The sequence below is a fragment of the Pristis pectinata genome, chromosome 2 (genome assembly GCF_009764475.1).
Source record: "Pristis pectinata isolate sPriPec2 chromosome 2, sPriPec2.1.pri, whole genome shotgun sequence".
Lineage (NCBI taxonomy): Eukaryota > Metazoa > Chordata > Chondrichthyes > Rhinopristiformes > Pristidae > Pristis > Pristis pectinata.
Genome location: NC_067406.1, coordinates 96519288 through 96531999, shown reverse-complemented (window position 1 = coordinate 96531999; position 12712 = coordinate 96519288). Strand labels below are relative to the sequence as shown.

General features: G+C 43.9%; 1 protein-coding gene across 8 annotated transcripts in view; it reads right to left on the bottom strand.

Annotated features, from left to right (window-relative positions):
• Positions 1-12712, bottom strand: part of trim2a (tripartite motif containing 2a) — a 221913-nt gene that overhangs the window by 88508 nt on the left and 120693 nt on the right. For all 8 annotated transcript variants that reach the window (XM_052039372.1, XM_052039391.1, XM_052039411.1 and 5 more), the window contains one exon: positions 918-1155. In XM_052039372.1, the coding sequence (XP_051895332.1) occupies positions 918-1155 (238 nt within the window). The remainder of the gene's footprint in view (positions 1-917; positions 1156-12712) is intronic.

Genomic DNA, 12712 nt, shown 5'->3' with positions numbered 1-12712 from the left:
GTCATGGAGTCACAGCATCATACGGCACAGGAGTGGGCCCTTCAGCCATACATCCGTGCAGACCATTTCGCCATCTTCACTAATCCCACATCCTTCTATGCTTTGCCTCTAAGTGTCTGTTCAAATGCCTCGAACGAGGTCATTGTAACCGATTCCACCACCTCCTCCAGCAGAGCATTCCGGATACCAAACGCTCTGGAAAGACACCCCTAAGATCTCCTATAAATCTCCTACCTCTCACGATGCCCTCTTGTTTTTGATACTCCTACCATGGGAAAAAGATTTTGGTTATCAAACTGTATCGATGACTCTTGTGATCTTGTATACTTCTATCACATTCTCTTAGTCTCCTTCGCTCCAGGGAAAACAAGCAGTCTATCCAGTCTTTCCCCAGAACTAACGTCCTCCAATCCACGTAATGTCCTGGTGAATCTCCTCTGCACTCTCCCCATTGCAATCACATCCTTCCAATCATGTTGTGACCAGAAATGCAGACAAATCATTCAAGTGTAGCCTAATGTTTTGTAAAGTTGCAATAAAATCCCAACTCGGGACTTTATACCCTAACCAATGAAGGCAAGCATGCCATAAATGCCTTCTTTGCCACCCTACGGACCCATGTTGCCACTCTCAGAACTATGCCCTTAGACCTCTAGGTCTCTGTTCATCAACATTTGTTTGTGCCCCATCATTTGTCCCACCTTTGACTTCCCAAAATGCATCACCTCACTCTAGATTTAATTCCATCTGCCAGTGCTTCACCCAACTTAATAACTGATCTACATCCTGCTGTAGCCTTAGACAACCTTCCTTTCTATCGAAAAATTGTATCATTATCAAGAAACACAAGGATAGGAAATCACCTTGACTAAAATTACATCAGAGTACAGACACATTCAAGACAATGACCAACTTACATTTCCATCATGATTTGGGCAGGAAAGGGGTTTCCCTGCTGCTCCCGCTGTGACAGTCTCCAGAATGGAGGAGTCCTCACGATTGTTGTCAGGAGTCCGCTGAAGAACATCCATTAGGTTTGTAATGAAAAAATTATTCTGTAATGCAGAAACTCCCTTTTCAGGCAAAATAGAAGTCTGGCGGCAGATTGGGCAAGAAAGTGTTAAACTATAGGCAGGAATGTAGTTCTGCAGACACCTGATGAGCAAAATAAAAAGTGTCATGTAAGTATCCAATATGCTTCTGAAATTAATATTGATATTGCAAAAGAGTTCTAATCTCTAAAATTGTCAAAAATAAATCACAGAAAGACACCATGAAAACTTTAATATTAATTCATTAGAAAAATAGTCATGCAACTGCAACCATTCTAGAATTCCAAGTGACAGACTGAAACATACAAGTTGGCACTGAACATCAAATGTAACAATTATCCTGCAGACGTTTTGAAGCCGAATGATTGGTGGTCTCAATTTCATTTAAATTTTTCCTGAGTATTGCAAGACAATGGTATTCCAATACAATGCAATATAATAAAGCTGTCTATATGAAAAAATAAAGAACACATCAATAAACAAAAATTAAGCACAAGGTACACTTCAATACTGAGAAAACAACAGGTACTTTCTGAACAAAACTAGCAGCTAGTCATTCCCAAAAAAAATATACATCACAAAATTATCCCCTATTTCAAGCTGGTTTTCCTTACTTTCAACCAGTAGTAGCTATGCACGAAGTCCAAAGTCCACAGTGAAGATTCCGCAAAATAGGCATGTAAAAAAATTGCTCATTTTTAAATCCACCAATATGGGTATTACTGAATTGAGTGAAATCTGCCCTTTGTGAATGTGTACTACAGACATTATAATCTACATGAAGTCCAATAAAATAAAAGCTTAAAATTAAACTAAATTGGAATATTGTCAAAGTCAGCAATTGATCTGGGTCAAAGAAATGGAGGTGGAGTTGGATGTCATTGGGATCATCCAGGAAGCTGATGGCTTCATAGAGGAGACCTTTACTGAGGTGGTCACACTCAAGGTACAGGCTTCTGAGAGATGGGTGACCACCAGTAAAAAGGACAGTAGGCAGACAGTGCAGGGTTCCCGTGGCCATATCCCTCACAAACAGGTACATCTCTTTGGATACTGTTGAAGGGGGTGTTCTTTCAGGGGCTAGTCAGGTCTCTGGCACTGTGACCGGCTATGAGGCTCAGAAAGGGTGCAGTCAGACAGGGCAATAGTGAGAGGAGACTTGATAGTGAGGGGGACAGACAGAAGGTTCCATAGCCGCAGAAGAGACAACAGGATAGCATGTTGCCTCATGGCTGCCAGGGTCAAGGAAGTTTCTGAGCGGCTGCAGAAAATTCTCGAGCAGGAGAGCAAACAAACAGAAGACATTATACATATTGGTCCAAACAACATGGGTAGAATAAGGGATGAGGTCCTGCAGAAATAGTACAGGGAGTTGGGTAAGAAGTTAAGAAACAGGATCTACGAGGGCAGCAATCCCAGTGCCACCAGCAAGCGAAGTCAGAAATAGGATAGGCCAGATGAATTTGTGGCTGAGGACCGAGTGCAGGGGGCAGGAATTCAGGTTCTTGGACCATTGGGATTTCTTCTTGGGTAGAGGCAACCTCTACAAGAGGAATGGGTTGCCTTCAAACTAGAGAAGGACCAACATCCTTGGAGGGAAATTTGCTAGTGCTACATGGGAGGGTTTAAACTAGATTGGTAGGTGGGTGGGACTCTGAGAAGGAGCAAGTCACGGGATAGAGCAGCAGCCAGCTAGAGCACATTTAGTAATCAGGATAGCTCGGGGCACAGTAAAAGGCAGGGAAAGGAATACTCAATTAAACTGCATTTATTTCAATACATGAGTGTTAAACTCAAGGCAGATGAACTCAGAGCATGGATTGGCACTGAGGACTGGGACATTATAGCCATAACAGAAATATGGCTGAGAGAAGGGCAGGACTAGCAGCTCCATGTCCCAGGATACAGATGCTACAGGTGTAACAGAGGTACAGGTAAGCTAGGAGGGGGTGTTACCTTTTTGATAAGGGAGAATATAACAGCAGTACTTTGAGATGACATTCTTGGGGGATTGTCCAGCGAGACCACATGGATAGAACTAAGAAACGAGAAGGGGAGTGCCACTCTAGTGGGCCTGTAGTATAGACCCCCAATAGTCAGCAGGAACTTGAGGAGTAGGTGTGTAGAGAAATTGCTCATAGTTGAAAGAATAATAGGGTTGTATTAGTGGGAGATTTTGATTTCCCCAGTATTGACTGGACTACCCAGAGTGTTTGAACAGGGCCAAGACAGGGTGGAATTTGTGCAAAGTGTTCAGGAAAGTTTCCTGAGTCAATATACGGAAGGCCCTACTCAGGAGGGTGCAATACTGGATTTTTTCTGAGGGAACGAGGTATGGCAGATAACTGAAGTGGCAGTCAGGGAGCACATTGACTCTAGTGACCATAATTCTATTAGTTTTAAGATAGTGATGGAAAAGGACCCTCAGGTTAGGGTCCTAAACTGGATCAGGCCTAATTTTGGGGGAATTAGGCAGGATCTAGCAGGTCAATTGAAGGGAAAGGAACTCCAAGTAGGAGGCTTTCAAGAGTGTAATATCACAAGTCCAGGAGCAGCACGTTTCTGATAGGGTGAAGGATAAACCTGGCAAGTTTAGGGAACCTTGGCTAATGAGAAATTATTGAGCGTCTGGTCAAGAAAAAGGAAGCATTAGGAGATGCTTAGGAGGTTGGGGACAAGTGCATCTCTTGATGACTGTAAAAAAGATTAAGAGGGAAATCAGGAAGGCAAAGAGGGTATGCAATGGATCTGGCAGGAAAATCCCAAGATGTTCTATAGCTAGATTAAGAGTTAAAGGGTGGCCAGGGAGAGAGTAGATCCCCTTAGAAATCAGCAGGGCTGATCAGCAGCCATTGGTGGTGGGTGGGATTTTTAAATTAATATTTCTCCTCAGTACTGAGGAGAAAAAAATCATAGTTGCTCAAGAGATGAGGGAAACTGCTGGAGAAGTTTTGGACAACATTCACATTGCCAAGGAGGAGGTATTTGCAGCCTTACAGTGTATTAAGGTGGATAAATCCCCAGGGCCTCATCAAGTGCATCTTGGACATTGTGGGAAGCTAGAGAAGAAATTGCAGAGGCCCTTGCAGAGATTTTTGCTTCATCGTTAGCCACTAGTGAAGTTCCCAAAGACTGGAAGGTGGCTAATGTTGTTCCGCTGTTTAACAAAGGTAGCCCGAGGACAAGCCAGAAAACTACAGGCCAGTCAGCCGGATGTCAGAAGTGGGGAAGTTACTGGAGGGAATTCTGAGGGACAGAATCTACCAGCATTTGGATAGAGAGTCTGATTAGGAGGAGTCAGCATGGCTTTCTGCATGGGAAGTCATGCTTGCTGAATCTTTTGGAGTTATTTTTGAAGTGGTAACCAAAAAGGTAGATGAAGTTAGGGCAGTGAATGTTATCTATTCAGACTTCAGCAAGACCTTCGACAAGGTCCTGCATGGCTGGCTGGTCTGGAAGGTTAGGTCCCATGGAATAGAGGGAGAACTAGTTAGGTGGAATCAAAATTGGCTTGGAGGTAAAAAGCAGAGGGTGGTGGTTGAAGGTTGTTTCTCACAATAGATCCCAGGGCTCGGTGTTGGGAACCTTGTTATTCATTATTTATACAAATGATTTGGATGTGACTGCACAAGGCTTGATCAGTAAGTTTATGGATGACACAATATTAGGAGGTGTTGTTAATAGTGAAGAAGTTTACCATAGATTACAGGGGGATCAGTTAAGGAAGTGGGCCGAGGATTGGCAAATGGATTTCAATACAGACAAGTGTGAGGTGATGCATTTTGGAAAGTCAAACCAGTGTAGGACTTGTACAGTGAGTGGTAGGGAACTAGGGAGGGAAATGGAACAAAAAGGGACCTGGGAGTACAAGTGCATAGTTTATTGAAAGCAGCATCACAGGCTGATGGGAGCACATCGACCTTCGTCAGTCAGAGCACTGAGTTGGGAACATTATGTTGCATAAGAAAGATGTGGTTAAACTGGAAAGACTACATAGATACATGTGCTGACCTTGATGCCAATTTATACTAAATGTCCTCCTCCTGTGCATCATCCATACTGTATCCCTCCATTCCCTTCATATTCATGCATATCAAAAAACCTTAAACTCCACCAAACTGCCTGCTTCAATTCATACCCCTGATAACCTATTCCAGGCACCTACCGCTCTCTGCATAAAAAAACTCGTCCCTCACACCGCTTTTAAACTCTACCCCTCTAACCTTAAAGGCATGTCCTTTGGATTTGACACTGTTACCCTGGGGAAAAGATTCTGACTGTCTACCCCAACTATGCCTCTCATAATTTTTAAATCCTCTACCTGGTCTCCCCTCAGCCTATAAAGCTCCAGGGAGAGCAACCCAAGTTTGTTTAACCTTACCTTGTAGCTCATACCCTCTAATCCAGGCAGCATCTTGGTACCCTCTCCACATCCTTTCTATAATGGGGCAACCAGAATTGCTTTCAATACTCCAAGTACAGTCTGACTAACATTTTATGGAGTTGCAGCATGACTCACTTACTCTTATATGCAACATCCCTACCAATGAAGGCAAGCATGGCATATGCCACCTTTACTACGTATCCACTTGCGTAGCCACTTTCCGTGAACTCTGGACTTGGACCCAAGATCCCACTGTACCTCAATGCTCTTAAGGGGCCTACCATTAACTGTATACTTTCTCCTTTCACTTGACCTCCCAAAGTGCAACACCTCACACTTGCCTGGATTAAACTCCATCTGCCACTTCTCTGCCCATATCTGTAAATGATCTATATTCCACTGTATACTTTGATAGTCCTTTACACTGTCCACAACTCCAACCTTGGCATCATCCACAAACTTGCTAATCCACCAATCTACATTTTCATCCAAGTCATAGATATACATCGTATACAGCATCGATCCTTGTGAAAAACCACTGGCTATGGACCTCCAGCCAGAACAGCCGCCTTCCACCCCTACTCTGTCTTCTGAGGGTCCTTATCAAATGCCTGACTGAAGTCCATGTAGATAACGTCCACTGCCTTGCTCCCATACATCAAGCACATGTATCACCTCCTCAAAAAAACTTGATCAAGTTTGTAAGTCATGACCTACCCCACACCATGCCCTTCCAAATGTGCATCAATCCTATTACTCAGTGTTCCTCTCCAATAGATTCCCTGCCACTGACGAGAGGCTCACTGGCCTATAATTACCTGGATTATCCCCATTTCCTTTCTTGAACAAAGAAACAACATTTGTTACTCTCCTGTCCTCCAGGACCTTGCCTGTTGCTAGTGACGACACAAAGATCTTTGTCAAAGCCCCAACAATCTCCTCGCTTGCTTCTTTCAGTATTCTGGGATAGATGCCATCAGGCCCTGGGGACTTATCCACCTTAATACTTCTCAGAAGAACCAGAATTACCTCCTCAGAGCTACTATCTCAAAATGTCCCAGCACATTAGCATGCCTCACTCTGCCTTCACTATCCTCCAAAACCTTCTCATCAGGAAATACCAACATAAAGTACTCATTTAGTACCCCAGCCACGTGCTCCGACTCCCAAGCACAAATTCCCTCCTTCATCCTTGAGTGGACCTACCCTCTCCTTGGATATCCTCTTTTTCTTAATGCAAGTATAAAATGCCTTGGGATTATCCTTGATCCTGCTCACCAAGGACATTTTGTGGCTCCTTTTGGCCTTCCTAATCACCTGCTTGAGCACGTTCCTGCTATTTTCTACTAGGGCACAGTCTGATTTTAGCTTCCTAAACCTTGCATATACTTCCTCCTTCTTTCTAACTAAATTTAGGACCTCTCAGTTCATTCAAGGCGCCCTCTCTCTTACCGGAACTTGCCAACACTGAACTCTAATCAGCTGGTCTTTAAACTACTACCACATGTCCTCCAACGGCAGCTGTTCTCAATCAGCACCTCTTAGCTCCTGTCTGATCCCATTGTAATTTGCCCTTCCCCAATTTAGTTCCTTCCTGCAAGATCTGATTTTATCCTTACTCATAACTATCTTAAAACACAACAAGTTGTGGTCACTATTCCCAAAATGTTTACCCACTATCAGGTCTGTGACCTGGCCTGGCTCATTTCCCAAAACCAGGTCCAGTATGTACTCTCCTCCAGTTGGACTCTCCACATACTGTTTCAAGAACCCCTCTTGGATGCACTGAAGAAATCCTGCCCCATCTAAGCCTCTTGTCTAAAGGAAGTTCCAATCAATACTGGGGAAGTTAAAGTCACCACTATGACAACCCTGTTGTTTCTGCACCTTTCTGTAATCTGTCTACATATCTGTTCCTCCACCTCTTGGTGGCCTAAAGTATAATCCTATTAGCGTTCTTATTTCTGAGCTCCACCTAAGTTGCCTCTGTCGAAGAGCCTTCCAGTATGTCCTTTGAGTACTGCTGTGACATTCTCCCTTACGTACAACCCCTCCACCTCTTTTACCCCTCTCTCTCAAACAATGAAACCCAAGAACATTGAGCTACCAGTCCTGTCCCTCACACAACCAAGTCTTTGTAATGGCAACATCATAATTCCATGTACTCATCCAGGCTTTAAATTCATCCTCTTTACCCTAGCATTGAAATAAACATCTCAGCCCATCAGTCCCACCACGTTTATTAGCCTGCCCCTTGCTGTCCTTCCTTTCAGTCTTGCTTTTCGTATGATCTCTCTTGCCCTCAACCCTACCACCTGTTGCCCTGCTGCTGTAGTTCCCATCCCCCTGCCACTCTAGTTTAAACCCTCCTGAGTAGCACTAGCAAACCTCCGAGCGAGAATATTGGTTCCCCTCCAGAAAAGATTTGAGGATGTTGCCAGGACTAGAGGGCCTAAGTTATAGGGAGAGGTTGACCAAACTCTGTCTTTACTCCTTGGAACATAGGAGAATGAGGGGTGATCTTATTGAGATTTATAAAATCATGAGGGACATAGATAAAGTGGATGGTAGCAATCTTTTCCCCCCCCCAAGGCAAGGGAGTCCAAAACTAGAGGGCATAGAGTTAGGGTGAGAAAGGAAAGATTTCTGTGTTTCCACACAGAGAGTTAAGAGTCCATGGAACAAGCTGCCAGAGGAATTGGTTGAAGCAGGTACAATAGTATCATTTAAGCAGCACTTGGAATAGATACATGCAGGGATAAGTACATTCCCTCTAATGAGCCAAACACAGGCAATTGGGTGGGTGGGCTCCATGGTTGGCACGGACTCATTGGGCCAAAAAGCCTGTATCCATGATGTATTGCTCTATGACTATCTACAGAGATGAATTGGATTGCCTCCATCTGCAACAGAAGCAAAATTACCACTTTTGTTGTTGAAATTATGAAATCTAAATTTTTTGTAAACAAAATACTTGCATGTTGTAAAAAATATAATTTAGTTTACAACAGTCCGCTCCCTGGAATGCCATTAATGACAGAAGGCGACAGATTAAACATTGGACAGAATTCCAAAAGTTCACTCTCCAAGAAAAGTCTCTTCTCAAACTGTGCCCTCTAGTCTTTTTGCTGAAGATGCCAGGGGAAACAGAACATAGAACAGTATAACACAAGAACAGACCTTTCAGCCAGTGTCTTTGCCGACAATGATGCCAACTTAAACTAATCCCTTCTGCCTGCACGTGATCCATTTCCTACATATTCAGATGCCTGTCTAAATGTCTCTTAAAGCCATGTCAGCTTACACCACCACCCTGGGTAGCACATTCCAGGCACCCACCACTCTGTACAAAAACTTGCCCTATCTCACCATAAAGCCATACCCTCTAGTACTTGATATTTTTACCAGAGGAAAGAAACCAACTGTCTACCCTATCGATGTCTCTCATAATTCTATACACTTCGATCAGGTCTCCCCTCAGCCTCTGAAGCTCCAGAACAAAAAACAATCCAAGTCTATGCAATCTTTCCTTCTAGCTAATACTCTGTAATCCAGGCAGCATCCTGGTTAACCGTCCCTGCACCTACTCAAAAGTCTCCACATCCTTCCTATAATGGGGCAATCAGAACTGAACGCAATACTCCGAGTGCAGCCTAATCAAAGTTTTATACAGCTGCAACACGACTTCCTGACTTTTAAACTCAATCCCCCGACTGATGAAGGCAAGCATGCCACATGCCTTCTTTACCACCTCATCTTCTCATTGCTACTTGCAAGGAGTGATGGACTTAGACCCCAAGATCTCTCAGTACATCAATGCTCTCAAGGTTCATGCCATTTACTGTGTGCATTCCCCTTGAGTTTGACCTCCCAATGTTCATCTCCTCACACTTGCCTGGATTGAACATCATCTGCCATTTTTCTGCCCATATCTGCAGCTGATCTATAATCGTAGAGCAATACAGCATGGATACAGCCCTTCAGCCCAATGAGTCCATGCCAACCACATAGCTAGTCCCAATTTCCTGCTTTCGGCCCATATCCCTCCAAGCCCCTCCCCTCCATGTACCTATCCAAGTGCTTCTTAAAACTAAGTGATCAACCACTTCCTCTGGCAGCATCATTTCATACACTCACTCTGTGTGGAAAAAGTTACCCCTAAAATCCCTTTTAAAATCTTTCCCCTCTCACCCTAAATCCATGAGCCCTAGTTTTGGACTCCCCTACCCTGGGCAAAAGACTTACCATCCACCTTATCATGCCTCTCATAATTTGAGAAACTTCTACAAGGTCACCCCCCATTCTCCTATGCTCCAAGGAATAACGACCTAACCTGGCCAACCTCTCCTTACAACTCAGGCCCTCTAATCCTGGAACAACCTCGTAAATCTTTTCTGCACTCTTTTCAGTTTAACCATGTCGTTCCTATTACAGGGTGACCAAAACTGTATACAGTACTCCAAGTGCAGCCACAACAATGACTTGCACAACTGCAATGTACTTTTCCAACTCCATCACTCAGTGCCCTGACTGATGAAGGCCAGCATGCTAAACACCTTGATCAACAATCTGTCCACCTGTTACAATGCTTCCAATGAACAATGCACTTGTACTCGTATGTCCCTCTGTTCCAATGCACTCCCTTGTGCCCTACCATTCATAGTACAAGTCCTATGCTGGTTTGGCTTTCCAAAATGCATCACCTCACACTTGCATATTGAAATTCATTTACCACTCCTTGGTCCACTTCCCTAACAGATCAAGATCCCCCTATAATCTACCATAACTTTCTTCACCATCAACAGTGACTCCTAATTTCGTGTCATCTGCAAACTTGCTGATCAAGCCATGTGTATTCACATACAAATCATTTATATAAATAACAAATAACAAGGCACCCAACACAGATTCCTGCAGCACACCACACCAGCCTCCATTCTGAGAAACAACCTACAACCACTGTCCTCTGCTTCCTACCTCCAAACCAATTTTGAATCCACCTAACTAGTGATCCGTGGATTCCATGGGACCTAACCTTCCAAACCAGCCTGTCATGCAGGATTTTGAAGGCCTTGCTAAACTGCAAATGGACATTAACTGGCCTACCCTCATCTACCCTTTTGATTACCTCTTCAAAGAACTCCAAATGATTAATCAAACACGACTTCCCATGCACAAAGCTATGCTGACTCCTCCTAATCAGACTGTCTATCCAGACGCTGGTAGATCCTGTCCCTCAGAATTCCCTCCAGTAACTTCCCCACCACTGATCTCAGGCTGACCAGCCTGTAGTTCCTTGGCTTGCCCTTGTTACCTTTGTTAAACAACAGAATGACATTAACCAAATTCCAGTCTTCAGGAAACTCACCAGTGGCTAACTATGAAGCAAATATCTCCGCAGCGGCCTCTGCAATTTCTTCTCTAGCCTCCCACAAACTCCAGGGATGTACTTAGTCAGGCCCTGGAGATTTATCCACCTTGATGCACTGCAATGCTACAAATATCTTCTCCCTGGTATCCTGTCAAAGGATATAGAACCATAGAACATTACAGCACAAAAAACAGGCCATTCAGCCCTTCTAGTCTGTGCTGAAACTTTATTTCATTAGTCCCATTGACCTGCACCCAGTCCATAACCCTCCAGACCTCTCCCCTCCATACATCTATCCAATTTATTCTTAAAACTTCAGAATGAGCCTGCACTTACCACATCAGATGGCAGCCCATTCCACACTCCCACCACTCTGTGAAGAAGTTCCCCCTAAACCTTTCCCATTTCACCCTAAAGCCATGTTCTCTAGTACTTATCTCACCTAATCTAGGTGGAAAGAGCCTACTTGCATTTACTCTGTCTATACCCCTCATAATTTTGTAAACCTCTATCAAATCTCCCCTTATTCTTCTATGCTCCAAGGAATAAAGTCCTAACCTGTTCAGTCTTTCCCTGTAACTCAACTCCTGAAGACCCGGCAAGATTCTAGTAAATCTTCTCTGCACTCTTTCAATCTTACTGATATCCTTCCTATAGTTAGGTGACCAGAACTGCACATAATACTCCAAATTTGGCCTCACCAATGTCTCATACAACCTCACCATAACATCCCAACTCCTATACTCAATACTTTGATTTATGAATGCCAGGATGCCAAAAGCCTTCTTTACAACCCTGTCTACCTGCAACGCCACTTTCAGGGAATTACGTATCTGAACTCCCAGATCCCTTTGTTCCTCCGCACTCCTCAGTGCCCTACCATTTACTGTGTATGTCCTACCTTGATTTGTCCTTCCAAAATGCAACACCTCACACTTGTCTGCATTAAATTCCATCTGCCATTTTCTGGCCCATTTTCCCAGTTGGTCTAGATCTCTCTGCAAGCTTTGAAAGCCTTCCTCGCTATCCACAACACCTCCAATCTTAGTGCCATCAGCAAACCTGCTGATACAATTTACCACATTGTTGTCTATATCAATGATCTAGATGATAAACAACAATGGTCCCAGCACAGATCCCTGAGGCACACCACTAGTCATAGGCCTCCAGCCTGAGAAACAATTGTCCACTACCACTGTCTTCTCCCACACAGCCAATTTTGAATCCAGTTTACAACCTCTCCATGGATACCTAGTGTCTGAATCTTCTGAACTACCCTCCCATGTGGGACCTCGTCAAACGCCTTACTAAAGTCTATGTAGACAACATCCACAGCCTTTCCTTCATCTACTTGCTTGGTAACCTCCTGAAAAATCTCTACAAGATTCGTTAAACACGATCTACCATGCACAAAGCCATGCCGACTATCCTTAATCAGTCCCTGGCTGTCCAAATACTAGTATATCCGATCTCTCAGAACATCTTCCAATAATTTACCTACTACTGATGTCAGGCTCAGCAGCATGTAATTACGTGGTTTACTTTTACAGCCTTTTTTAAACAACGGAACAACATGAGCTACCCTCCAGTCCTCCAGCACTGCACCTGTGGCTAAGGACATTTTAAATATATCTGCACTACCTTTCTACAGTAGTCTCTCTCTAGGTCTGAGGAAATATCCTGTCAGGCTTGGGGGATTTAACTACCTTTATTCGCTGTAAGGCAGCAAGCACCTCCTCCTCTTTAATATCTACTGCTTGTTTCCCTTCCTTCTATTGTTATGGACTAGGTTACTATTGGTGAATGTCCCTTTAAGATAGAGTATAGTGGTGTGTGTGTTGGCATGGTTATGACAACAGGAGGGGGAGGGAGGAGGGGGGGGGCCTGCCAGTCTCTAATCGATAG